Source organism: Apiospora phragmitis (assembly GCF_038363925.1).
Source record: "Apiospora phragmitis strain CBS 135458 chromosome Unknown utg000011l:1.0-3236445.0:1.0-3240683.0, whole genome shotgun sequence".
Taxonomy (NCBI): Eukaryota; Fungi; Ascomycota; class Sordariomycetes; order Amphisphaeriales; family Apiosporaceae; genus Apiospora; species Apiospora phragmitis.
Genome location: NW_027117411.1, coordinates 1,303,296 through 1,331,091, shown reverse-complemented (window position 1 = coordinate 1,331,091; position 27,796 = coordinate 1,303,296). Strand labels below are relative to the sequence as shown.

The 27,796-nt window shown below is 52.7% G+C and overlaps 5 protein-coding genes across 5 annotated transcripts; 2 read left to right on the top strand and 3 right to left on the bottom strand.

The window, feature by feature from the left end:
* Positions 1–5: 5 nt before the first annotated feature.
* On the bottom strand, positions 6–2,278 carry PG994_013196 (ABC transporter ATP-binding protein YheS; the record flags this gene model as incomplete). The annotated part of the gene is made up of 5 exons (XM_066864605.1): positions 6–1,146; positions 1,293–1,650; positions 1,710–1,922; positions 2,053–2,063; positions 2,115–2,278. The coding sequence occupies 5 exons, from the start codon at positions 2,276–2,278 to the stop codon at positions 6–8; spliced, it is 1,887 nt and encodes a 628-aa protein (XP_066709566.1).
* A 2,438-nt stretch (positions 2,279–4,716) lies between these two features.
* Positions 4,717–5,007, bottom strand: PG994_013195 (uncharacterized protein; the record flags this gene model as incomplete). The annotated part of the gene is made up of 1 exon (XM_066864604.1): positions 4,717–5,007. One exon carries the CDS (start codon positions 5,005–5,007, stop codon positions 4,717–4,719), a length of 291 nt encoding a protein of 96 aa, XP_066709565.1.
* Positions 5,008–6,521: 1,514 nt separating this feature from the next.
* Positions 6,522–12,399, top strand: PG994_013194 (uncharacterized protein; the record flags this gene model as incomplete). Its single annotated transcript, XM_066864603.1, has 5 exons — positions 6,522–6,554; positions 6,614–7,122; positions 8,573–10,643; positions 10,706–10,962; positions 11,013–12,399. 5 exons carry the CDS (start codon positions 6,522–6,524, stop codon positions 12,397–12,399), a joined length of 4,257 nt encoding a protein of 1,418 aa, XP_066709564.1.
* A 3,960-nt stretch (positions 12,400–16,359) lies between these two features.
* Positions 16,360–17,900, bottom strand: PG994_013193 (uncharacterized protein; the record flags this gene model as incomplete). The annotated part of the gene is made up of 6 exons (XM_066864602.1): positions 16,360–16,650; positions 16,706–17,028; positions 17,089–17,355; positions 17,376–17,497; positions 17,559–17,763; positions 17,843–17,900. 6 exons carry the CDS (start codon positions 17,898–17,900, stop codon positions 16,360–16,362), a joined length of 1,266 nt encoding a protein of 421 aa, XP_066709563.1.
* A 7,622-nt stretch (positions 17,901–25,522) lies between these two features.
* On the top strand, positions 25,523–26,810 carry PG994_013192 (carbon catabolite repressor protein; the record flags this gene model as incomplete). The annotated part of the gene is made up of 2 exons (XM_066864601.1): positions 25,523–26,165; positions 26,215–26,810. The coding sequence occupies 2 exons, from the start codon at positions 25,523–25,525 to the stop codon at positions 26,808–26,810; spliced, it is 1,239 nt and encodes a 412-aa protein (XP_066709562.1).
* Positions 26,811–27,796: the final 986 nt, after the last annotated feature.

Genomic DNA, 27,796 nt, shown 5'->3' with positions numbered 1-27,796 from the left:
CGTCGTCAACGAGCCCTTCCACCACGCCGCGCATGAACCACCGGTCGTGGCTGACGAGCACCACGGCGCCCTCCCAGCCGCGCAGCGCGTCCCGCAGCGCAGCCACCGTCTCGTAGTCGAGGTGCGTCGTGACCTCGTCGAGCACGAGGCAGTGGGGCCGCCCCCAGAGGAGGCGCGCGAGCTGCAGCCGCACGAGCTGCCCGCCCGAGAGCTTGCACAGCGGCACGTCCGACGCGAGGCGGCCCGGCAGGCCCAGCGAGCCGAGGAGGCCGCGCACGGCGCCCTCGTCGAGCGCGCCGGCGACTTCCTTGGCTAGTAGCGAGAGTGAGGTTAGCGGCGCCTCGGCGGCTGAGGAGGAGGAGGAGGAGGAGAGAGGCGTCCCCTTCCCTTAGTCTTCGGAGGTCGTCGACCGCGTGCTGCGAGTAGTACCCCAGCTTGAGTCGCGGGTGTGTTGTGAGGGTTCCCGATGTGGGTTTGGTTTCCTCGAGGAGGAGCTTGATGAGCGTGGACTTCCCGCTGCCGTTCAGGCCGACGATGCCGATTCTGTCGCCCATGTGGACGGATAGTGTAACGCCTCCGAGGGCGAAGGACGAAGGCGCCGCAGCGGTTTTGGCCTTCTTACTTGATGCTGACGTGTAGCGAAATGAGACTTGTTCTAAGGAAAGTAAGGGGCCGGGGAAGCGTAGGTCAGTCGTATCAGGAAGCACCAGGCTGACCGGACGGTCTTCCTCTTCGACTTCAATCTCGGCCCGGCCGGTGAGGTGATATCCGACGAGGTCTCGATTGAGTTTGAAGCGGCCGCCCTGGCTGTTGACCTCGAGGCCCCAGCGGTCGTCCAGCTTCTTCTGCCGCGACTTGGCCTGGCGGATTTTGTTCTGGTCGTCTTTCGCGTGGCCTTCCTTCATATTGCGTGCGATCGTCTTTTCCATGTGATCCTTCTGCTTCTCCTTTGCTTCCTTCATCTTGGTCATGTAGAGCCTCTTCTCAGCTCTGCTCGCCTCGTACACGGGAAGGTCTCCGTGGAAGTAGGTCAGGTCCTTGTCTTTAATGATGAGGATGTCGGTACACAGTGAGATGAAATCTCTGTCGTGGGATACTATGATGAGCGTCGGGGGATCGTCTCCCCGCCAAGGAGGCGAGATGATTCTGTAACCACATAATACCCCAGCAGATCTAGGAAATTCGTCGGTTCATCCAGTATCAATATTTCCGTATCTTGGAGCAATACTGCGGCTAAAGCGGTACGCATTTTCCATCCTCCCGAGAGGCTCGATACAGGTTTCCGGATGTACTCTTCCGAGAAGCCAAGACCGCTTAGGATTCGTTTCGCACGACTTTCAGTCTCTGCGATCTTTGTGGGTTCGACTTGCAGCTCCAGCTCGGCGAGCAAGTCGGCCGCTTCATTTGTCTCCTTGGCGAGGATGTCAGGCGAGATCTCGTCGTTGGGTTGATCCCGTTGCAGTTGCATAGCTGCCACCTCCTTTCCCTTGGAGATCAAGGCCTTGCGCGCTTGTAGTCCGCGGGTGCCGCTCCTGAGTCGGGCATCTTTGTCTTTGAGAAAGAGTTCTCTCTGTAGACGCCGGTACTGGAGCTGACGCAGCCCCCGAAGAGAGCCGCACGGATCAGCGCTTCCAATGGCACTTGATAGGACTATGAAGAGTCAACTTAAATCGACTGATAATACACCGGATAAAGGGCATAATACTGACTCTCAATCTCTGTTTGCACCTCACTCCTCGCTGTGGCAATCTCAATGACTTCTTCAATCACCAGACGATCTCCCCTATTCAGTTGTGATGACGAAGTGCTGGGCAGTATCCCATCCGCTTTGGCGTCGCTGACTTCCGTCTGTTGCAAGATAGCAATTCTCGTCTCTTCGGGGATTCCAGGGATAAGCTTTTCAGCAATAGCTTTCAGCAGTGCTGTGCTACTCAGTCAGCCGCAATTCACCTATCTGCGTATGTATAGGAGTAGCTACATCGGCAGATACAAGAATGCTGCAAGGGGAACTTACTTGACTTTCCCGTGCCGTTCCGCCCGAGAAGGGCGTACCTTTGGCCCGCCTTCAGCTTGAGGTTGGCATTGGTCAGTATTTCTGTGCCCTCCGATCTGACCTTCGATTTTCCTTTCCCTTTGCAGTCGTGCGGGTGCCAAATGTGACGACGATGCTCAGGCCCTCAATGTCCAGCTCTCGGTAGTTTGGCGTGGCAATATTGAACCGAGTCTGCTTGCTGGTGCATAGTATGCTGGCTACGAACTCAGATTCCATTGACGTCATACTGAAGCCTTGGTATATCTTCTTGTTGCCAAACTATGATGGAGTACACAAATTGAAGCAGAAACGTATTGTTCAGATTGGTCAACTGGTGTACAACCTGCGGCAGCTACCCATCCTACACACGAGGCCCAAAGGAGAAGACCGTCGCATCCTGGTGCCTGCTTTTTATATATCATCTCGAGCTCTCTCAATGTACCATTGTGCCTACCGACTAGGGCGCTGTATTTCTAATTGTTGCAATAGTTATTGTGAGGCATGAGTCAAAATGAATCATTCTTGCTAGAGGCGATTATGTAATGCAACTAACTCAAGTCACACGGGAAGTGCACTCGCGCAGTTGAATCTCTAATCTCATCACGGTGAATTTCATGAGGGTGAAAACGTAGGGCGTATTTTAACAACTTGTAAAATAGAATAATCTGTGGTTTATGACTTGTTTATTAGATATGATAGTTTCCTATACATACGCTGAGTGTTGAGGATTCCAGCTCCTCAGCTTCGCTCTACCGAACCTCATGCCATGAAGCACATTGCGGAGCGAAATAGGTAGGCATTGCAGGAAGGAAGCAAGAGTCGCACAACAGGTTCAATATCAGCCACTACCGTACGTTGAGGCACTGCTCAGCCACCGGGTTTTCAATGCGTCGAGCCTTATAGGCAAGGCCTTCCACCTATGTGCTTGTAACAGCATAGATCGGAGGGCGAGGGCGGGATGATGAGGTCGTGCTTTCGGGTATACTTGGGCTTGGGAAGAAGACTGAATTGATAGGAATGCCAAGCATTGTGGCTCTATGCCCTGGGCATCAAATGTAAATAGGAACGAAGATGAGAGCCACGGAAATCAGGTTCGAACAGTAGAAGGTCCCGAACGATTGCTGAGGCTGCCTATCTGCTAAGTCGACAATGCCGCTTTGTCAGGCCGCTAATGGTAGATCCTACCGGAAGCACTAACAACTTACAGGCTGCTGTCTGTTGTGTTGCGATTTGAACCACAAGATGTACGAAAGTTTACTGGAGCCACGAAGGTCACTCTCGAGACCCAGTAGCGAGAATCGCCTGGTATAGCTTGGTGGATTGCGTCCCATAAAGCTCGTTTCTGTGCTGATACGGATGCATTTTGGCACTTCTTCAGCTGACGTAATCAAGCAGCAGAATCAGGCACATTTCCAACAGGCACCCTGTTCGTCTTTTTAAGCCAACGCGGCTCATTGCATAGCGATTGCAGCTCAGGACATGGTGAGATGTGAGGTATCAGACGGTCGGTTGGGTTTGATACATGTGCGTTATGAGCAGTAGATCTTGATCTAGAGGCATCGGGCTTGTAATGGGGCTGGTCAGTCAGCCCAAAAGATGCAACTTCCAACCACCCCCTTTTCTGCCTACGCAGGCCACTCGTTCTGGAAAGGAAGCTGGACAATCCGCTACGTGTAACACGAGCTGATCATGCTACTTTGCGGGCACTTTTGTCTTCGGTGCCTCTATGTAAGTTCAAACCGTGTCAGCGTCTTCGTTGGTAACGGATCCAGTCTTGGTGGTGAGGAGGTGGAACGATGAGGCAGAGGGGCTTCTTTCGTATTGCGTAGCGAACCAGAAGCCAGAATTGGATTAACAGGTGTTTAGCTTGGGTTCAATTTTGCTAGTTAACTCTTCTGAGTAGGCACTTTCACGTTGATTGATAGGGCTCTTGCATTGAGGGAAGCTCCAGAATCCCTATAGATGTACTTCCTTACCCCTCCTTTGCACTCAATAATTCTCCACCCACGGCCCTACGGGACCTAATCAGCAGTCGTTGCGAGCCACTTAATTGCTGTCTACAGGGGGGCATCTTCCATTAGCGCATACCGGCCTGGAACTTTCTCCATTTGACGACAGGACTGGAACTTGAGATCAAGAGGCTACGAACAAACCAACGGTGAGAGCGGTCACGGAGACAAAAAAGAGTTGGGCTATCTTCCCTTCTTCCAGGATTCATGAACACTTCACCCGATCCTATGAAAATCCAGAAAGTCAATTGATAACAGCAGCTTTTGCGGTTTCCGTTGTCGCTACCCTCGGCTGTCGTCCTATCTTACCTTCCTACCCAACGGTTCCCAGCTGCACTGGGCCAGCTTCACTCCAATCAGAGCTGAACCGGATCGCATTGGTGGCAGATGCGCTGGCCACTCAGACTCTTACAGCTGTCGACTCCGCTCGCATCCCCATCGGCTTTTGCATCGCTCTGCGCCTTGGTTATCGGTACGTTGCGACCTTCTCGGGTGGTTCTCTGCGAATCCTTCCTTGTCGGGGCGGCCACATGCCACCCTCTGGCGAATGGCAAACGTGCAGCATGTAGCCTTCAACCAGCGGTACCAGCGTCAGCATCATTCGTTGTCCGGATTGGACATCTGGGAGGGACAACAGGAGCCTATTGTCTATTCGCTGCCTTATCCACCCCAGTTTCACGACGATATACAGAGCTCCGACAGATACCACTTCGACCAAGCTGTCTTGAGTCCGCGCAGAGCTGCCGAGAAAATGCGTGCCCGCGAGTCCCTGCCTTTGCGGGCGCACCGCCGCGAGCCCGCTGCGTCACGCCGAGGTGGGAAAGTCTTGAATGAGCCTCCTCGCAGGCGCACTTCACCTTTGCGATCAAGGTCTACGTCAACGTCGGGGTCAAGTTCAGAGTCGGGCTCAGAGTCGGATTCGGAGTCGGTCTCAGAGTCGGTTTCAAGAACGAGGTCAAGGTCCATGTCAATATCAGGTTCGGAGAGTGGGAGCACAACCAGGAGTAAGTCTGTCGATAGCGGCATTGCTACGCCGAAATCAGCCCATGAAGGGTCGGTGTCCGGGTCGATACACTCATCGGAAAGCTCGTCCGAGAGTCCAGATTCTTCAAGTGACAGTTCAGAGTCGCCGCCACCAGCCCCCAGGATCACAGAGGAGAAGGGCAGACAACGCCGGCGTGAGAAGGAAGCTATTCAAGTTTTGCCAGCAACAACACCATCAAGCAGCCGACGACATGGACATGGAGGGGGGCGCAAAGCCAAAGAGCCGATCATTCACGAAGTCGAAAGTGATGCTGGACCAGCTCATAGTGAAAAACTTGTCCACAAACGACGCCATAAACACCACTCATCATCCAAGGCTAGCTCTCATCGTCATCGTCATCATCATCATCATCATCGAGAGCGTGGTGGCGAGATAAGACCAGCTTCCTCATCCAAACGGTACGTAAGCCCGTTATCATTTTCTTTTTCTGGGTAAACTGACGATGATACGGTTCAGTGCGCTGAAGAAAGTGTATGAATCAGGCCCAGTCTACTCACCTAGACGGCCATTAACCAGGTCTTCAACTACGTACTCCTCTCAGAGCTATGCGTCATCTAAGCGCTCATCTACTATACTTGGCAGCTTCTTTGGCTCCTCGGTTGCTTCACAGCGGGCTAGCAAACCCACAAAACTGTATGTCTTCTTCACCATATCCACCAATCTGAACAGTACGATTGACTTATAGTCAGTTATGAATGTGTTGCGTGTCTCGACGACGACCTCCCTTCCAGGAAAACAGCAAAGCTTATGTGTAATCATCGCATGTGCCATTCATGCCTGAAACGCAAGTTTCGGCTCTCTACCGAAGATCCGCAACAAATGCCGCCCAAATGTTGCACCGACGACCACATACTGCTGAAGCATGTTGATCGCCTATTCGACAATAGCTTCAAGAAACTATGGAACCAGAAATTCGCCGAGTTCTCTACACATAACCGTATATACTGTCCTCGGCCATCCTGCGCGGAATGGATTAAGCCACATCGTATCGAGAAGCTGAAAGACGGCCGTAGGAAGGCCAAGTGTGGCAACTGCAGGACTGAAGTGTGCTGCGTTTGTCAAGGGAAATGGCATAAGTCGCAAGACTGTCCTAATGACGAAGCCACCAAAGAAATTCTCCAGCAAGCGAAAGACAAGGGTTGGCAACGATGCTTCAACTGCAAGTTCTTGGTTGAATTGGAAGAAGGTTGCAATCATATGAAATGGTACGTTGTTGACACATTGTCTTTATTGACAGATCGACCTCTTTTAACACGAAGTTGTAGCCGCTGCAAATCAGAGTTTTGTATGATATGCGGAGCCCCGTGGAAGACATGCGAGTGTCCCTGGTTCAACTACGACAGGAATGAAGCAGATCGATCGGGCCATAACCAGGCACTTCGTATTCGAGCGGGTCATGACAGGTCTGCTGAAAGGGCGAGAGGCTCGACCCGCGATGTTCGATCAGCGCATGGATCAAGTCATAGCCGTCGGTCAAGGCCACGGGATCACGAGAGGCAACTCGTGAGGCGTCGCAGACCAGAACAGCGCGGCGAACCGCACGAAGACTCCGACGACGACTACAACGGCGGTTATGGCGATATCATTGGTATCGGCAATTCAGCAGGCCACTTTATGAATGAAGACTACCGACGGGTGGCACATCCCCACATGGCACCTCCTGTGCCTCCCCCGATTCATCCCGTGCCCTTCGAGAGGATTAACACAGGCGACTACATATCCGAAGTTACTAGAGCACGCGGAATGTACGCGGATTCGATGGACCGTCGTCTTGCTGACCGGTTTTCGGAATCCCGACCCAGCAATAGCCCGATTCCTCGAGCCTTTTCTGGTCCGATGTCGCCCGCCGCCGCCGCATCCCCGAGGAACATGGGCCCGCCCCCGCCGCCTTCGGTCCCTCATACAGCCCCCATGATGCGACGCCATACCATGGAGGACGATATGTTCAACAGTTCGCAGAGTCAGAGCCAGCGGCTGTCGGAGAGGATGAAACCGCGCTACGCTCGACAGCGCGACCATGACTCGGAAGCATCTGCGTATGGTCCTCTTGGGGGGATGAGGCGGCCGGACTCAAATCCTAGAAGGGATTCTGCCCTGGCTGGGCTTACAGGCCTAGGGAGGGGTGCAAACCGAGTGGACGAGTGGAGAGTATATGTGCAGCCTAACGTACCTCCAGGAGGGCCCGATAGTGTGAGTGTCGGGTAACGTTTGGCACTAGATTATCGGGTGAGCTGTCCTCGTGTAATGCTCGAGGCCTTTGCATGTGCGACGAGTCGACGTTTCATGATTTCGATTGATATGCCTTACGAATTACTGTCTCGAAGTTTCCTTATTCACCTTTCCTTATTTGATCGTTATGGGCGATTTACACGGATATTTGCATGGGACCTCAGGGTCGTTGTAAGATGAGTTAGTTGGGTAGGCGCAATGACTTTCGCATATGGTGCTTACACTTTATCCCCTTGATTGCCAACTACGACTTTAAGAGTGGGGCGAGATTTTAACCAATCGATAAGCGTGCACACCACGTGAGTACGCTAACACGTTCCATTTAGTGATTAGTGCGACCAATCAAACAGTACCGATTAAGCCCCACTCTTAAAGTCGTAGTTGGCAATCAAAGGGATACATTGGATGGGAAGTTTACGTGTGGCGTTTGTTGCTGCAGAGGCGCTGGGGCATGGACGTGGCTCGTTTAGTTGTGTCTATGTCGTGAATGTTTCGCATGTGCGAGACGAGTTTCACCAAGCATACTTATGAGATGGCATGACACCTTTCCTTTTGCTTCTTCTCCGAGCCGTGGGCATGCTGTGATGTGATGTGATGTGATGTGCTGCTTGGTGAAAGGCTACCTCGATGATCCGAATGCAGGAAGATGATGTACATGGGTAAGTAAGCTGAGCTTGTAGGGGATTTGGAATAGGGAGCATATTGGGCATGGAAATGTCGAGGAAAGTACTGGCTGGCATTGAGTGAAAGATGGGATGACGTAGATCAAAATGGGGGTTCGACTTGGGGTTCAACTCTATCGTTGACTTGGCCCGGCCGATAAAGAGTAAAGAGTGGGCTGCTTCCCAAAAAGTCCCGCTCTATTGAGATTAGATTGGGAGGCCCTGGAGCTGTCATGCATCACCGACCGCCAACCCCCAAAAAGTACTACCTTCGTCGGTCTGCTTTGGATGCATTTGCTCCTCAAGAATCTCGTGATCGTATCCGGACCCCACGGATAGACACATCCAGACGGCACATAGTCCTACACTTCACTCAACGGCTCTTACCTCACTTACCTAGAGTACAAAACCGCCATCCGCGTCAGCCGTGACACGATCGCCAAATGATCGGTCCTACTTATACATACTCCTATTTACTATCCACTTACTAACCTACCTCACTATCAACCATATCATATAACCGAGACCGACTATCTTTTTCGCCATGGCCTGCTGACCACCAAGTCCGCTCGACACCGACATCGACCCCTTTCAGCTGCACCCAGCCCATGGGAGATTTCTATCGGAAAGTCGCATCTGCCTCGCGTGAGCGTTCCGTCTACCAAGACCGGCAGCCGTCCGTCGCCAAGGATACCATCTCCGACCACCGCTCCGCCAACATGCTCCTGCTCCACCAGGTCGGCAGCGTCAAGATCGGCGAGATTGTCCGGTACACCGTCATATACACCCCGAGCCACGATCGCATCTTGCCCTCCCCCGAGGTCTTGCACCTGCGCATCCGCAACACCTCCAATGTCGCCCTTCGCGCCGCCTTTGTTCACGGGCCCTATACTCTGAACGCATCTGCCTGGCCTTCTCACTACGACCCCAACGTCAAGTTTGAGAACCCGCGACGCTATGGCGTCCCCGAGTTCGAGCCCATGCTCAAGGCTGGCGGAACCTGGAATATACAGCTGCTGGTTCCGGACAATATCAGAGAAAGCGCTGGCTTGGGCCCATCGAGACAGCAATTCGGCGACGAGAGGATAGAAGGGAGAGAGAGAAAAGAGGACGAACACAGCGCGAGCTGGGTCGTGGAGATCGCCAGTCAGGTTATCTTCTCCAACTCCGCCGCTGTCGGGTATGAGGTCATACTGGCTAGGGACGAGAAGAGCTTAAACCTGGGGAGCACACCGATCACAGGCAACCAAGCGCAAGTACCGCAGCCGGGGCGTGTGAGCGACTTCCAGCAAAGCATCGGCGCAAAGGACGGCCATCATCCAGCTCAGCTAAAAGGAGTCTTCTCTAGAGCCGTCACGCTCAAGGTGGATGACACGGCAAGTCTGTGGAACACGCCGCAGTTGCCCGAGTGGGATGAGAACCGCGGGAAGCCACTATGGTCTGGAAAGGATGCAGGAAAAGATGCTGCAACGGTCAGTGTCGTCAAAACTCCACCAAAGCCAGAGAACGCATCTGCCGAACCCAACCAAAAGCCCCAAGAAGAAAAATGCGAGAAGCGCAAGAAGAAGGTCCATCTTGTAGTCCTCACACACGGCTTGCATAGTAACTTGGGGGCGGACATGCTTTACATGAAAGAGAGCATCGATAGTACAGTGAGGCAGGCCAAAGTTGTTGCCAAGGCCAGGAGGGCGCGCCAGAAAGCGGAAAGAGAGGCCAAGCGTCAAAAGAGCCAGTCCGAAGGACCCGAGAGTGAGGAGAAAGTCAACGAGAAGCTGAAGCCCCAAGAAGAGAAGGAAGAGGTGGAGGAGGAGTATGAGGATGAGGAAGTCGTCGTACGGGGTTTCTCTGGAAATGCTACCCGAACTGAGAGGGGAATCAAGTTTCTGGGCAAAAGACTCGCCCGTTACATCCTCTCCATGACTTATCCGGACCAGCCTTATCTCCCCTCTGTGAAATCCAAGGCCGGGAGCTTTGTGACGGCCATCACAGGAGACAATGAAGGCGATGAGCACGATGAGGCCGCCCACAAAAACAGCACGATACATCAATCCAAGCACCCGATACCACAGCGAGCTTTCCAGATCACCAGTATCAGTTTCATCGGCCATTCTCTGGGTGGGCTTGTCCAAACTTATGCGATCGCATATATACAGAAGCATTCACCTGTATTCTTCGATGTGATTCGTCCCATCAACTTCATCACGCTCGCTTCGCCCATGTTGGGCCTGAGCAACGAGAACCCTCGATACGTCAAGTTTGCATTGGATTTCGGACTTGTTGGCAAAACGGGCCAAGATCTTGGCCTGACATGGAAAGCACCGACTCTCTTGCGCAGTGGTTGGGGAGCCATTGTGAGCAATCTTGGCGAAACTGCCCACAAAAAGGTTATGGGTGAAGTCCAACCAGAATCGAAACCCCTTCTCCGGATTCTACCTACGGGGCCGGCCCATTCCGCATTGAAGAAATTCCGAAACAGGACGGTCTACTCCAACGTTGTCAACGATGGCATTGTGCCGCTTCGCACAAGCTGTCTACTGTTTCTGGACTGGCAAGGCTTGGAGCGTGTGGAAAAAGCCCGCAGAGAAGCAGGGTTGGTTGAGAGAGTGGTTGGGTTCGGCTGGGCGGAGCTTACGGGAGCCAACGTGACCTCCCCCACGAACGATACCGTGGACACCAAAAGATGAGGAAGCCCCCAAATTGCCGCCTATTGATACAGTGATGACACCAGGAACGGAGACGGAGCCGGACACAGACCGCGAAGAATCCCGTGAGGTGCCCGCAGCCTCCGAGCAATGCTATTGCTGAGGATGACAGACGGAGCTTCACCCTAACGAGGAACATATCTCAACAACATCCTACCAACCAAGAACCTGACAAGGAAACGCGTATTGACGGCCAGAACGACGGCCCCTTGTCCGGGTTTCTGAATTTCTTCAAGTCGTCGGAACCTCCCAAGTCTCCACAATTACCGCAAGGACAAGGACGGTCGCGCTCGCCGTCCCCCCATCAAAGCATGATAAAATATACAAACGAAGCCAGACAATCAAGCTTGACGACTCGAGCTCGAAGAGATCTAGTCAATCGCAGGTGACCACTGGCCAAGAGCTGAGCGACGAAAACACGGGTGGTGGCTCCTCCGCACCCCCAAGAACATCTTTCTTTGAGGCGGCTGGCGACATTCTCAACCCAGCTCTCCCCACAGTCGAGTTCCTCATTGACCCTTCAACGCGCCCGAGGACGATATTCCATGACCGGATTTATCACCCATCTGATATTCCGCCTCCACCATTGAAAAAGAGGTCCACTGGTCTTGGGATCCGTCGAAAAGCCTCTTCTCAGAAACCGCAAGGTCCACCTGCGGCGTCACCGTCACTGAAGAAAGAAGCCACAGGAGACAGCAACGCGTCAAGTCCTTACCCAAGCATCAACCATGGGGACACGGGCCTCTCTACAAGAGACTATGATAACATGGCCAAAACCGATCCGGAACGTGACCCCGACAAGGTCATCGATAGCTCCAGCATGGCGGTCGAAGAGAAGATAGCTCGTGCTTACCATAAGGGGATGAGCTGGCGAAAGGTACTTGTCAAGTTGGAGCCTGACGCCCACAACAACATCCTCGTACGACGCATGTTCGCCAACGCCAATGGCTGGCCGGTCGTAAAGCATCTTGTAGATGCCCACTTCAGCGACAGTGCCGCTGCCCGCATGAGCGACGAGGACGAGGCGAATAATGACCGGGCCAAGTCGCTGAATCAACCGCCAGACCAGGAGGGCTCCGAAGTTCGACGAGCGCAGGTTCCGAGTGCTTCTGAGAACAGGGACTTCAGACTGAGCCAGGCGCCCCTGCCCAAGACGCGAAAGGGGTCCGCCCAGCCCAATGACCAGAATCGGCAGGAAGCCACTCATCTGACTCCGGCGGATGCCAGTGAAGCGGATGACGCTGTGCCTGAGCTTCCATCCGATGGCTCGCCCCCGAGTCGCAAGACAAGTCACTCGGTCTCCGATCGACCCCCGCAACTGCCCCCGCTCGGACATGTGTCGCCAAAGCGGCACCGGCGCGCCTCGTCCACCGGCTCAGCGTCGCCCCGCCGTCCGAGTTACGATAGGATGGACTCGGTGACGTGGAGCGACCGCGACTGGCTCGACAGCCAGGACGAGAGCGACGCCGATAACGACTTCCTGACCTACGGCCATGGCGGGCATCGGCGGTCCAAGTCACAGGAGGACGGCAAGAAGGGTGGCAAGGAGATCAAGCGGACCGGTAGTCCGGTCTGGAACTGGACCGAGAAGATCGTCGGTCGTGGGGCGGCTAAGAAGGCAGGCAGCAAGAGCGGAAACCCCCTTAGCCCTACTACGTCGGAGCCGCCGATGAGCCCCGTGGAAGGATCTTCGACGGGGAGGGTGGGCTTACTGAGGTAGCCAAGCCAGACCTTGTTTTAAATTACGACGGAAAGTATGACGAGGGTATCTGTAGTAGTGGTGTGACACGAGCAAGTTGACAGCCTCTTGTCAAGAGATGGACGGGCGTTTGTTGAGCCTGAGAGAGTACGACCTGCTTTCTTGCCCCTATCCATGCTTCTTGTCGAAACCCCATAGCGAAGGCGTCTACATCATTCCCTCCTGGGCCATATTACTTACCTGAATGTGAGACGTATATACATGTTTTAATTGAATACTTTTAATCCTATCAAGGCACCAAATCGCGGGAGTGCATCATATTGACAACAAGCTTCTAGCCATGAGCATGCTTGGGATGAGACATATAAACTGGTTGTACACACACGGTAGAGCTTGATGGATGCATACCTGCAGTTTGTCCTGCTGATGAATATCAACCCTAGTCTGAGGAGTTTTGGTCCCGTGGCATTATCTATCAACGAATGGAGTTTTACAGATGACCACTTATGTAGCAGAAGCCAGCATCTGCCATGTAAGCTAGCCTCCCCTCATTGTACACAATGAGGGCTGCTGTGAGGGCGGAGCATCGTATCCTCTCTGAACCAGAAGTCTTATGGGAACGGTCTGGTCGGAGCAAACTGCAGAGCGAAGCGCCGTCCGAGCCGGAGACAGCAAGACATGCAAATACACTCTGGGCAGACATCCCGAGGCTGACACGGATTATGTCCGTAAGGGAGCCACAGTGGTAGACAGGCTAGCCAACTGGTCACGAGACAGGGAGGCAAACTCAAACACCTAAATTGATAATGCCTGTTTCCCCTTGGCCGAGTGGTCGAGTCGGGGTAAAGCAGTTCACTCAAATTGGGCGGTTACTGCGGCATGGTTTCGTAGATGCACTCCTCGAAAGTTATATGATGTGGTATGTTCAAGAACGACAAGGCTCCCGCTTGCGTCTTCCTTTTCTCTGTCCCCTTCCTCTTCCCCCAGATGTGTGATTCATGGAAACGGGCCGTAGCCGAACGACCTGCCCCGAGAGAATCAGCGCTTCGAGACCAAGGGGATCAATCGTTTTTTGCCAAACACTGTTTTCCTAACCCAGCCAGTTGAACTTCTTAGCGAACTGGTTTCCTCATACCAGGAAACATTTCACATCCTTAGCGGTACAGACACACTCTCTCTCTCTCACACACACACACACACACACACACACACACACACACACACACACACACACATACACAAACACATCGGATCCCGGATCTCAGCTTGGAGCGCGTCCTGGCCTCTCGACGGAGACCATGCAATACCCCATCCGGGGGAGGGGGGTATGTACGCACGATGCACGCGTCCCGTTGCTCCTACCGTTGCAGAGCCGTATGTACATACACGGAGCAACGTACATGCATTCATTGCCTGCACGTAGTAAGTAACACCAGCCACACACACACGTACATCAATACGCAAAGGCAAGACAAGCAACAAGACAAGACAAGGCAAATACAAGGACGGACAACGACGTCGACACCACACCACAAGCGGAGTCGGAGCTCCATAACATACATGGCAGCATCCATAAACGTAAGTACATAGGTAGACCCTTATCCTCCCCGCTCCCCTCCTCCTCCTCCCCTCCGCTAGGGGACCAAGATCAGACCACCCTAGCACCATCAGATATCGTACATACATCGTGTTTCGTGCTCACAGGGCACCATGGATCGATCAATCACAGGAATGCCCAAGGGCAATTTATCTACATATCTATCTACTAATACCTGGCGACTTGCATTGCTTACCCCTCTCCCCTCGATGCGCCCCTCCGGCAAACGAAACAAATGATATGGACCGGACGACGGTTATCTCGAAACCCGAAGCCGAGGGCGCGGGAATGGAGTAGGAAGCGTTCACACACACTCTCTCACACACAACCCCGTCCACCGTCGTGCATATATGTGTATGTCCATAGAACGCACAGCGTTTTGTGAGGATATATCAGCGTTTCAGCGGCGGCGGCTCATACTCACTCGCCGGTCAGTGAAAGGACACAAGAACAGATACGGGTTTCTACTAATTCTGCCGTTGGCTTTGGGCGGACCGCGCAGCCGGCTGACGAACTTCGAGAATGATATACCCCAATGCGGCGAGGATGCGTATGCGCGGCGCAGTTGATCTCTCTGCCTCTCTATATTGGAATGAGGGGAGAAGGGGTAGTAAGGGACGTGTGGGGATCTCGAACCGCATATCTAATCATCTGCAATCTGTAGATCTCCGGCTTACCATCGTGAATGCCATCTACACTTCGCTTCATTTCCCATCACCATCGCCAACCCAAGTTGGTCGGATGCAACTCGAGGCATGAAACAAACACACACACACAGCTCTCAGTTATCTCAGGATCACTAGGATGTCATCACAGTAGCAGTCGCAGTAGTGGTGCATACGCAGCCAGGGATTGCGTATTGGTCAGGCCGAACAGCAGTATATCGTACGTTGGAACACACCACCAACACCGCCAAAGCCTGTTGTAAGCTTTGGCCCTAAGCTAAGGAACGGGAGATCTTCAACCGTAGCACGTCGCGTCCGGGGTAAGGAGCGGAAAAACCATCCGGGCGTCGATACATTATATTTGTGTGGGCATATAGGTACCTACATCGTTACATATATGCGGGAAAGCCGCGCCGGTCGTGCATTGCATATCAGCGATGTCTCCCCAAGATAATGTTTTGAAAACAATTGGACCGCCTGCTCCCAACAGAGAAAGCGAGCGAGAATGTGTGTGTCGGAAAGACGCCGCCATGTCACTAAGCACACTTCCACTTCTTGCTGCTGCTGCTACAGTACAGGCATACCGTCATATCAAAGGGAACAGGGAGTCGTCGGGGACCCGGGCCATGTCTATACTGTGTGTCGAGTACCTGGACAGACCTCGGAATAGGCCAACCCGCTTCGCTGGTTCGGCCGTTATTGCAGCAGTAAGTAGAGCCAGCCATGCTCATTCCTTTTTGCAATTGACTCCATGGGCCCCTCCACACACGCGCCCACACACAAGGAGGAGTCGAGCAGGAGGAGGGGGTATATACACGCCTTTTTTACTCGGACAGATCGCAGTGCAGATTTATCGCAAGTGACGGAAATGCAATGTAACGCTCGGTGGCTCTCCTCTTCCTTCCGCTCCACGCACCAATTTCCGGCCGAATTGGACCGGGGAATACCCTTTGCGGAAATTCGGGGTACTTCAACGTACCGTATGTAGCTGCTACTGCTCACGATCGATCGGTAAGGTGCGCTCCAGACGCCTGATCAAGAGCTAGAAGAGCTAGAAGAATCAGGGAAGTCCGTCCAGTATGATGAGTACCTGCATGTTGATCAAGGGTCGGCGTGAAGAGCTCAAGATTAATTAACACCTTCATGTAGGAACATGCTGTAACAATGGTCGGCTGTCGTTCGGGCCTCGCCGCTGTTAATATCCGTACATACAGCGCATTCCTGAGCTGTACTTTTTCTGGAGACGGGCTCATTATGATGGGGAAGGGGAGGGCTGGGGGTCCCCACGGTCCACGGGGGTGAGTCTAGCAGCCGCGGTAAGAATCTTCAACGATGCCCAGGTCCGACGAGAATGACACCGATTGCCTCAGATTGCAATATCTTGCTCAGTCGAGTTATGCAGGAGGTATTCAAGCCCCGACTGTAGCGTCTTCGTTACAGCAAGAAACCCTCGGCCTGATGGGAGTAAAGCCGGAATTGACCGAAAATGTGGAGTGGTTCGACATCGTGAGATGCGATCTGCCGACGTTGCACCGATTTCAAGGAAAAAGTCCTTGTGTTTTGCCCTGTTGACAGTCCGGGTGCCTTCATAATAAAAGTGCCATAATGCCAGCACCGTGCTGTAGGTTTCATATTGCATAATGATGAGCTGGCCCTCCACTTCTTGCATTGTACAACTTCAACGTATGCTTTCACTAGACCTCCGCTGCATTATCCAAGTCAGTCATCAACTTGATTGGGCTCGATACTCGCATCCGATGCAGCGTCGGAACCCTCGTCTAGTCGGTTTCCGTCCTCGTCATGCTGGCCGATAAGAATGTCCTCGCTTCCCTGCCATTGCGGTGGCATAGCCGGAATGGCGTCCGTATCTTCGGCATCCCAGCCATAGTCTTCCTCTTCGCTGTCTGCAACCTCGAAATTCGTGTCGCCCAATTTCCGTTTCGGGCGAGCATGTGACGACAAGTACACCGATGGCTGGCCTGCGTCGTAGGGGACCGCAACAAAACCGTTCTACAAGATTCCATGAGCTCACCACCCCAGCGACAGTTTTCGATGGTTGACCTACCCTTTGGATATCGAATGCAAATATTTCGCCAAGACCGCCTTGATGAGCCTTACCATTCAATTTCTGTATTCCGGCAAAATATACGCCTGCCACAGCTAGGTCTTTGTATAACCAGTCGCGGAACAAGACCAATCGAGTCGTGATGCCCTGGTCCCAAACCATGGCGTTGATGGCCGGAGTAAGAGTAGCTCCTCGTTCTGTCTGCATCCTGGTTGCGCACTGGGTCAGGAGGACAACCGCTACATCCCGAGTTGCTGCGAGTTTCTGCAGGCTAGATATTATGAATTGAAGCACCTGTAAGCGCTGAGCGACAGCATTTGGCACTGCAGCATAATCAGCTCAGTCGTCCCTCGTGAGGGGTCGCGCTAGGCATTATTATTCACCTCCTTTGGGGCCATTACGGGCTTCCTGGTTTCTCGGATACGTTTGGTTCACAAGTGCAGAGAGTGAATCGATCACAACAAGCGAGGCTTTCTGTGGTATGCAGGATGCGGTAGGCCTGCATAAAAGTGCGATGAAATGTGCAAGGCTAGAACATGTGAAATGGACCATGTCCTGCACTTCAGTTGCTTCCTGTGTAGTCGTCGGCGATTCTGACTTGCAGCTCGTCACCTCAGCCAACCTCGGACCACTCAGGGCGCGGAACGCGTCTGCTTAAGCTTCAGCATACGAATAGAGTAAATGACGTGCATTCTAGAAGGTGCAGGCATAGCAATGGGGTGATGGCACATAGACTGACCTACCCAGACAACTCCTTGGCCCTGTTTTAAGGCATCGCTGGCAAGTTGGAGCCTGTTACCTCCCGTTAGGATCATTGCAGCAGTCATGGGATGCCGAGAAGCGCAATCCATACCCGAAAGTTGTTTTCCCTGATCCCGGTGGTCCCCAGATCTCGGTGACCTGGCCCTTCTGAAAGCCCCCTGGGAGGGAGCTATCAGCATCAGTCGTGGACTCTACAAGTGCCTGGTCCAAGGAACTATGTCCGGTCGAGACGTAACGCGACCGGTCAGTCCTCAGGTCCTCGAGAGCTTCCGCGGCCGATACAGTCGGAAGCCTGTCTAGAAAGGCCCAGTCAGCGTTCGCGCACCCCAAGGCAACGGTCTTACGCGACAGTATTATAAAATTAAGAATACTCACGGGTTGAGGGTAGGTCAAAGCTCGAGATGTCTCGGCCGTGAATGCTGTGAGACTCCATGTCCCACAATTCCGCGGAGAGAACTTTCGAGTCTCGTTTCGTCACTGCATGCGAGTTGTCCCAGAATCGCAAGGCCCGGTTGTTGAATAGGTCTCTTCTCAGGACTAGGTACGAGTACGGTCGGTCGACCACGCCAGCATAATCATATGACACCGGCCTTCTCGGTGGTTCTCCATGTGGGACCCCCGAGGGCAGGCTCAATCGAAGGTGTCTAGAAGACGGGCCGAAGGTGGGGTTTGCAAGACGGCCGCGGACAAGAAACAAGGAGAAAAATTTGTCCCCAATAGGAGAGACGCAGCAAGAGCCGGATTTACGTTTTGATCGTAATTGAGACAACGCAACCGAGGTTGAACGCTGTGGCAGCCGAGGTGACGAGGAGCTTCCGCCTTAAGTCCGCGATCTTTGATTGTCTATGATGTAGGATAAGATATTCATAGTAAAGGGAAGAAGGTGAAGGTGTTGAAGGTAGCTGGTAGCTAGCTCTCTGCCTTAGTACCTGAGTGCACCTAATGAAAATCATCAATGCACCATACCAGGGCACAAAACTGCAGGTACGCTATCACCGCCTCGGTAAAACCGTTGCTTCCACGTCTTTATCTTCTGCACATGCCTGTAAATTTTGGCCGTAGCCATTGATTTGTCACTGAGGCAAGAAATAGCACATCGAAAGCATTCCGATGCTTCAATTAGCTGTATCTATAGCTCTCATTCTTGCTGTTTAGCTACCTAATCATAGCATCATACCTAGCGGACAAGTACCTCACCAAACAAGTAAAACGTGGTACTAAACCCCAAGCTCATTCTGTGGGGTGAAGGGAGAGGGTAGTTGATTGGCTTAAAACTCCTCAGCCTCAAGGAGCGGGAATGACTATCCTGCTAGGCGTAATGCCAGCCGTCTCCGGCTTTCCTCAGATTGCCGCCATGGTTAAGGGCGATTTCGCTCTGGCCGTATTGCACCGAACCCACGTGGGCAGCCGTCACCCAGAAGACAATTTACGACATTGGTCTGACTCGTTTCTGATTAAGAGGGCCAACAACAGACTGGGGGACAGTCGACTTGTCATTGACGACAAACAAGAATGAGGATGGAAATGCATAGGCGACAATGACGAAGTTGTTCGAAACCCCGACTCGCTCACAACTCCATTCGGTCAGACGGAATGAACCGTACGAGCAGGGTAGCGTTTTCCAGGGAAAAAAGGCCGAGCACAGAATCAGAATTATGTATCCATTGTCCTCACCAGTCACTCAGCAAGCCCCTTGTACACATTGTCATTAGTCTCGGCGATAAGCTGGGGACTTTCTCTCCAGCCATGCCTGGCCATGCCACTTGTCGCCCCGCATCGTACCTGGATTCGATCTAGATTCTAGATCCCTTCTGGCCTTCTCTGACCTGTAAACCCCACACTTACAGAGATGATGGCCATTGAGCCTGCGTGAGGCAATAAGGGTCTAATTGCGCCGATGAACAACCGCCTCGTCTATTTCCTCCTCTACTAAGCCTCCGACCATCTTGCCGAACCCGCCCCACCATCAGGGGAAAAGCCGCATCATGGAAGCCAATCTGGAGAAGGAAAAAATAGAGAGGAGGAAGAAAGGACAGGGAAAGCCAATGCATACCGCATACTGCCAATCTTGCGAAGCACAGTATACCGGAGTAGTTAGGCGCTTCATGACTGACTTTCCTCTTTGGGGTACATACACGGCGTGGGGTTTGCGGCTCAATAGCCCGAATGCCGAAGGTGACAACGTGGTTGGCACTGAGCGAGTGTTTTGAGTCAGAGCGTGCAATTGATTTCCCGCTGGTCCGTTTTAGTTTTACGTACCCCAAGTTCCCGGTTGGAACATCAGCAAAGAACGTGGAGTGGCATTCGCAGCCTTTGATTGGCCTCGCCTGTCCACGCCCGCGACTCTGATCCCTGGTTGCGTCAGTATTATGTGAGTCTGCACACACGGTACTGTCCAGCCTTGGTAAATCATCCCACGGTTATTAATCTATGTATGTATGTTGGCGAGGTTCGCTTGGCAGAAAGCTGTTACTGCAGGTACCTCGACGTGTCGGGGGCTTGTTTCAATTCCGCCTGGGTAACTCTTCCTTTGATCCAAGGGGGCCAAGATGATACCATCCCAACCGGCTTAGCAATTAGCCCAGGTTCAACACTTTTCCTCCGGATAGATGGCAGCTCCCTTCCTGTACACGTACCCAATCTAACTTACGTCCTTGGCGCTTCCTGCATTCTTAAGGAGCCCGTCAGCCGTCAGTCAGCCTTACAATCCTTTAAGGATACACCCCTCACCAATGCTGATCCTCGAGTTCTAGTGCACTCCGTACAACTATTGGATATAGGTATATGCGAAATGGCATAGACGTGTCACGGGGTGTGTAGCCCATTCACCTTGAGGGCCAAGAGGATCGCTTGGAGCTGGCACGATGGGAAAATCCCCAAGGAGAGCCAAGCAAATTTCCAAGCTGCACCGTCGTCATCTCCACCGGCCCTCGCGACTCCGAGCGAGAAGCGCACCTTAGGAGATGGATAGCCTGCCAAAACCCCACGATGCTAGGAGGCACCTCGGGTGAATACGGCACGCCCGTGATAGAAAAATGGAGACATAATCCCTTTGCTGGCCCACTTTGGAAGAGAATTGCTGTGCTGCGTCTCCTCGTTCCAGTAACGCCCAACACAGCACACAATGGATCGTGTATCAATGCGAAACGAGTCAATACCTGAGGCCTGGATAGACTTCATGGATGAGAGAAGATAGAAAAGAAGAAAACCCGATTACGAAGTCAGGCATGCCACTAAGCCCTGCGCTTTCTTGTTTCATGGGGGCGGAAAGAGGACACATCTTTCTTCACAGCCAGCTACGCCGATGCCGGGGTATTCACTTGACTGATGATATGATATGGTACGTTCTCGACCGCTTTGATGAAATAGATAGCTGCGGCTGCTGCGGATAACAATCAGTAGAAGAGTAGTGTAGTTGGCGATAGCGGTGGTTCGATAAGTAGTGGCAGAGGAAAAGATAACGAGCTCTCCGCATTCAAATTTCCCCAGGTTGTTGCTGGCTGAGACGCACCAAGGGTCCAGGATTGTTTGGCTATCTACTCACTGAGGCATGTCGGGTAGGCACCGTCCCCGTATGATAACAGGCGATTGCGGAAGTGCATTCCGCCTATCAACCACTGTTGCATGGCCTAGATCTTGCATGATCATCCTTTGTAGGTATGCTTCCGTCACGGTATGCCATGGATGTACTACTTACTAGTTAGCCAATGTTTCATTGAAGTCAGTCGGCTTCCATTATTTCGCTGGTACAAGCACAGTAAAAGAAAGCCCAACGCAACCCCCTAAAGAGGAGGAGAAATGTCGTTCATGCTGGCTGCACACGACAGGTAGGTCTGAATCGGACGAGCCAGCGGCATGAATCCCTACTCGCTGGAGCCGCTTGTAAGACAAAACAAATGCAATAGTCGGACACAAATATGCCATGTCGATCACCCAAATGGTTCAAATCTCGTCGGGAAATTATCTGTAGCTCCCGAAGAACCGTAATATGTAATGGTGACACTGGTTTGGCCAGAAAAAAAAGAACAGGCTGTTTGATCTCCTACCGTACCAAGCAGTTTGCATGACCAAAAACAAGTCCGATACCGACTCGAACGACTGAGGGTACTGCGGCCTCTGTTGTTTCAGGAAGCATTCTACTACTGCCGAATGTCCGCACATGGCTAGATAGCCTATCGTTCCCCATCTCATACGCGTACAATTATTGCCATACCAGACGGACAGTATCGCAGAGTGTGGAGTGTGGAGTGTGGGGAAACTTAGTACAGGAAGATGTAGATCACGCAATTCCCACGAAGACAAGACAAGGCGCCGGCAAGGATGGGATTCTTCAAACTGCTGATTCTTCCTTTCTATGACTAACAAAACAGCTCACCATGAAAGTAACATATATGTAGTGTTTAGGCTCTATTATATACAGTAGCATTGGCGAGGATACAGTCTTGTTTCATTCCCAACAACTGAACTTATACACCAATAGGTATACCATCACGAGAGTGGCTGATAGGACGGATGGGGGCACATGGTGTCTGCTACGGCCAAGCTTCGTATGGAGAATCGAAAGCATGTGATACTAACTGGCTAAAGATTACCGTCCTCAGGATCGACAACACCAAGGCCATGGCAAAATGAGGTTGCTCAAGAGTCATCTCTGTTCCCCCACGGTTGGCGCAGGTGGCTGCACACTAGTTAGTTAGCATAATATGGGGACCGTACAAATAGTTTCCTGTCGCCCAAGCGCTGGACCACATGTTTGTCAATATTACTTTGAAGCACTAGAAACCAAATGTGCAACCAACCCGGCATTGTCCAGATGATATCATGGAGGAATACCGTAGCCGTAGCGGGTTCCCCGGACTGACTGGCTTTATGAGCATTGGTTGAAACGGGGAATAATGGGGCCATGGTGTTTATGGCTCATCCAAAAACAGACAGCCAAGGCAGAGGCGCCGTCGTTCTCTAATAGATGAATATGGACAATGCTAAGCATTACATAACCAACCAACTTTATACGGATGAACAACGCTTGGGGGCAATGGCGTCAGTCCATGCTGTTGGTACACGCATGATACGGACATGTAGATGTTTGCTCAGCTACTTGGCTCACCTGAAGAACGAGTTCCACACACCGTCCGTATTCTCCATCCACCAGATCACTTACTTATTACCTACTCTTGCTGTTCTTCTTCTGTAAGCGGTTCTCGGAGCTGGGCCAACAACACTGATCAAGGCCGAACTATGTCGCGGCAGACAAGCTCTGTGGGGGATGGCACCGCCAGCGGTGATAGGCCCGGCCTCGAACGGCAATGTTAAATAACTAAAATTACCCCAGCTTCAACGACAAAACGGACAGTAAGCGGAGATGATGCGAACCAATAAGCAAACAAAGTCCTGCCTCTGATAGCTGATAGCCTCGAAATCCCTCCTCTGCTCCTCATCTACCCCCCTATTCCCCGCGCTTATCTCGTCGATCTAGCTGGGAGGTGCCCATCCCGGGCGTCATTCCTTGTCTATCTCGCGCCAGAACTGTGGTGGACGTATCGAACTAGTAATATAGTTCCCTCGCGCAGCAACGGAAAGAGAGGCTCACTTGGTTGTGTGTGTGTGTGAGCACCCCCTTCTTGAGGGAAACGTGATGAAAGGCTCAGGCCGTCAGCGTCCCCCCGTTTCCCATCTAGCGCGCTCCACACCAACCGCCAGCCTTGGCCTGATTTGCACGGCTCTGGGACAGCCAGCAACTCTCTTATCTACTAAGCCCACGCCCTCTTCATCTCGGTCCCACCTTGGCGGTATCGTGGGAACAGGGCGAGAAAGTGTCACTGAGGTCAGCCAAGTTCGGCGATGATGCCTTGCAGAATCGGTCGATAGCCAAAGATGCCAAGACCAGCAGAAATCCCCCATCCAGGGGAGAAGATTCTGCCGGAAGATGGCGACAATCGAAAATCAAGTGATGCAAGTCTGTTATACTATTTTCATTCACAGTCAGTGGTGTGGCTGGCTATTGGTGATCCATTAAGAGCTTTTTGGTGCTTCTGGCTGATGAGCCTCAGGTAATTCGGCCGAATGTTGGAAGTAAAACGGCAGATTTCCTAGCCAGCGAGTAAACTCAGCAGCCAGCGAGTAAACTCAGCAGCCAGCGAGTAAACTCAGCAGCCAGCTAGGCGGGATAACGGCTCAAATAGAGTCGAGACAACCAGAACCCAGCTGTACACTTGATCCTATTCGGAGGCCAGTCCGTCATCGATCGGGGGGCAGCTAGCCTGCTGGTCGCAACAAGCCCTGACCGAGCCCTTGCCCCGGATTTCACGCTTTCGATGACGAGCCAGTGAGCGCAGGGGTGAAAGGGCCTGAGATAAGACATAACGCACATGTGTTCATTCGCGTGCGGCGTCTGAAAGACAACTTCATTAGAGAATGATGTACGGTTGACTGTCACAAGAATAAACCCGAAGACAGGGCGGATGCTTGTTACTACATGTTTCCCTTCTCGGACTGTTTCGCCCGGCACATGGTCAAGCACTACACACTCGAACAGGCCTTTTACACGCGCGCTTCCCGCTGGTACAATGAAATCATCCAAATGCAAGGCATTCCCTCCCAGGACGAGTAGGGGCAAAGATTGGCAAGCCTGGCTCGAATATCCCCCCAGGCGTTTCTGCATCGTTTGCCAAGTGGCTGATAATTCTACAATAATAACAAAACTCATGGTCCGCTGGGGCGCATGAGCATTCCCGTACTCGACTGTTGTGTCATCTGGCTTGGGGGCCGGAGGAGGTGGACCTCATGGGGTCTTTTATTTCGTTCATAAGGTGAATAGCAACAGGGATACAATGGTAGGCAACAGCAGTGTATATGATGGCTTCTCGTCAGCTCTGGTAACTTGGAATGAAGCATGCCGAGAAGGCCGTGGAAGCCCCGTTCCCGCTACGAGACAATTTTAAACTGCACCTCCTAGCAAAGGTGCCATGCCATAGTCACGGCCCCCGAACGTAATGCAATACTATGGGTTTACGAGTGAAAAGCATCTTCTGGACACGAAACTCATACTCAATAGTAGTGGTTCGATATCGGTGGTTCCTATTCGACGTCTTCCTGGCGACGCAGTAAGCCAAGACTGGATGAGTATTCTCACGATTGTTGACATTGGAGTGTGCACACCTCGTACTTTGTTGGCGGTAGCAGGAATACTGCGAGTTATGCCCCCAGTCCAGTCCAGTGGGCTCCCCGGCCTTTTTTCTTTGGGGGCCCACCCGCGCACCCGCCCAGTCCCACGCCCTGTGTACATCCCATGCCTGCCTGATCCTGGTCCCAAAGCAAGGGCACCATCCGGAGCGAAGGGGGGTGGATGGTGGAAGGTGAAGGAGGGGGGAGGGGGGTCTGCTAGGTATCATCTTTGGGGGGGCCTAGGGGGGTCACCCACATCTTGGCTCTGGGTCTGGCGTGCTTTGGGGTAGGTACCTCCGTACTTGGGCCGGGGGAGGCTGTTCACTGTAATCAATCTTGGGTACATGCTGTACTTACACTTTCCCACTGTACGATGGGGACTAGCACCTATTTTTTTTTTTCCTCTTCCCCTTCTGCCAAATCAAATCAACTGGGGACCTCTCGCTCACACACTGGCTCTGCCGGCCCGCCCGTGTCATTTAAATCCCCTTCCCCCCAAAGATTCTCCTTCGAATCTAGTTGTACCCCAAGTAATACCTAACTGAACTTTGGGACCTATACAACCAAAAAGACCAACCAACCCGTTGAGTAACTGCCTGCCTTGGAAGTTTACCACGACCCTACTACAACCACCAACCACTATCACCACCTTACACATAACCCACGACACACGACAACGCCTCGTTCTGCCCAGAGCCACGACCGGACACAGAAACCTGGTCGTCTTTGGAATCGGAGCTAGAAATTACAGGGGACCGGTTCAAGAAAGAGCAATACTGGATTTTCGATCGTTCGAGGGTTGCTTGGTTGCCCCGCATCCCCCGTCCCTGCCGGCCTTTTTTTAGAGAGTGCATTCTGTAGGACTTTATTGCCCAGTTGGCTGGCGATCACATGCAACGCTCACAGTCAGCGGTGGATTTTTCCAACCTGCTGAACCCCGAGTCTGCATCGTCGGCAGTACACCACAACGACCAGCACAAACTGGACCAGGACGGAGACGTGGATATGGCTACAGTCACTGTCATAAGGCCAAATGGGCCCCTGCCCGGTGCTGCTGGCGCTCAACCCACCGATAACAACCACAGCGAATTGCCTCGGCCTTACAAGTGCCCCTTGTGCGATAAGGCATTCCACCGGTTAGAGCATCAAACACGGCACATTCGGACGCACACCGGCGAGAAGCCTCATGCTTGCCAGTTCCCCGGCTGTAGCAAGAAGTTCTCACGCTCAGATGAGCTTACTCGTCACTCCAGGATACACAACAACCCCAACTCCCGCAGAGGCAACAAGAACACTCAGCCAACGCACCACATAATGGGGAACGGCCTCTCAGACCATATGATGCCTCCCCCAGCTGGGCCAAGGTCGATCAAGTCGGCGCCCAACTCGACCTTGGTCTCGCCGAATGTGTCTCCCCTCACTCATATTCGACATATGCCCCTTCCTCACTCCGGTATTCATCTCTACAGCCGGGGCATCGGAGGCGGTAGCCCCCTGAATGGCCACAGCACGGACATGCTCAGCAATGCTGCCAGTCAAGTGGAGCGGGAATATACCTCCGTGCCACACCACCATGGCGTCAGGCATCACCCCCATTACTCTTCATAGCCAGCATTCGTCCCGCGGCCATCTTCCGTCTTTGTCTGCATACCACATGTCGAGGTCGCATTCAAATGACGAGCACCACGACGACCACTATTCACAATCTGCTAGGCATGCGAAGAGATCGAGACCTAATTCGCCTAATTCTACCGCGCCCTCTTCTCCCACCTTCTCCCATGACTCACTGTCACCTACGCCTGATCACACGCCCTTGGCGACCCCTGCTCACTCTCCTCGCCTCCGGCCCTACGCCAACATCGAGCTTCCCGGTCTGCGTAACTTGACTCTGGGCCATACGCCCGCGCTCGCGCCCATGGAGCCCCAAAATTTCGATGTCAACAACAACAACACATATCAGCAAGCTCAACCGCAAGGCACCCCCACCAACACTACTCGCAGCCATGGCCTCTCGTTGACGGACATAATCAGCAGGCCCGATGGAAGCAGGAAACTGCCGGTTCCCCAGGTTCCCAAAGTAGCCGTCCACGACTTGCTTGCGCCCAACGACGGGTTCAACAACAGTGGCCGAAGCTCGGCTAGCGGCAGTCTCGCTGGAGACCTTGGCGACCGCATGTAGGAGAAGCTAGGAACAGTGGGCTTGGATTCTCCGATTTACGACTTGAATGATGATTAGGCCATGGTATTATAGATGGGGTTTTTGATATAGAAAGACGGCGTTTTGAGCAACATGATGAGAGGGAGCGTCTACCTCCACCCATTTTAATGCGGCATTTCAGGTAAGGCGTGATGGCAGGTTTTGGGATTTTCATGGTGGAATGGCATAGACGTAACACCCTCATCGGCGGTTTAGATCTCCTCTACATTATTTGAGTTATCACCTCTCGGGTCTCCCTGGCGTATCCGATATGGATGAGGATGTAAAGGGCAAAAAAGCGAGACTGTCAATTGACTTATTTCAACTCAACTCAACTAAACTCGAACACTGTCATCTTTCACGTGAACCATTTCGGCTGGTGTATAGGAGCCGTTGTATTAAGCAGGGCAGGGCACTCTGACAGTATGTCGATATAATAATACTACTACAATGTTTTCAAACTCCGAGGCGCTCGGTTCTGCCCAAACAAGTTGGGAGGACCAATGATGTACTGGCCTCAAGTGTGGCCGTGTGTGTGGTCTCGAACCAGGTCTTGGAAGGAGAGGCGCAATTGTGGTTACCGGCATGGCTCGATATTCATGCGAATGAGTCGATTGGAAGCAGATTAAAGAGGGTATGTACCCCCATACCCATTTATTATGTGCTGCGGCCAAGCCCCAGAGGCTTGGTGGCCCCCCGGGGAAGAGGTACACATTTCTTAGGTAAAGCAGGCGGATAGATGTGTCGGTATTACCCCGCATACGTGTGTATAGCTAATCAAGCCTCTGCGCAGATAAGTAGAGATGTACCTAGATGCGTTGCTATGCGCCTCGACGGTCCGCCCTGCTGATCATTGTGGGAGCGAACAGGTTAGGTACGAACTGTCCATTACCGCTACTGACCCATGCTCTGTCTCAACTGTCGCCTGCTGCTACATTTGTGTCTGATAAGATGGAGGTGGGCTTCTT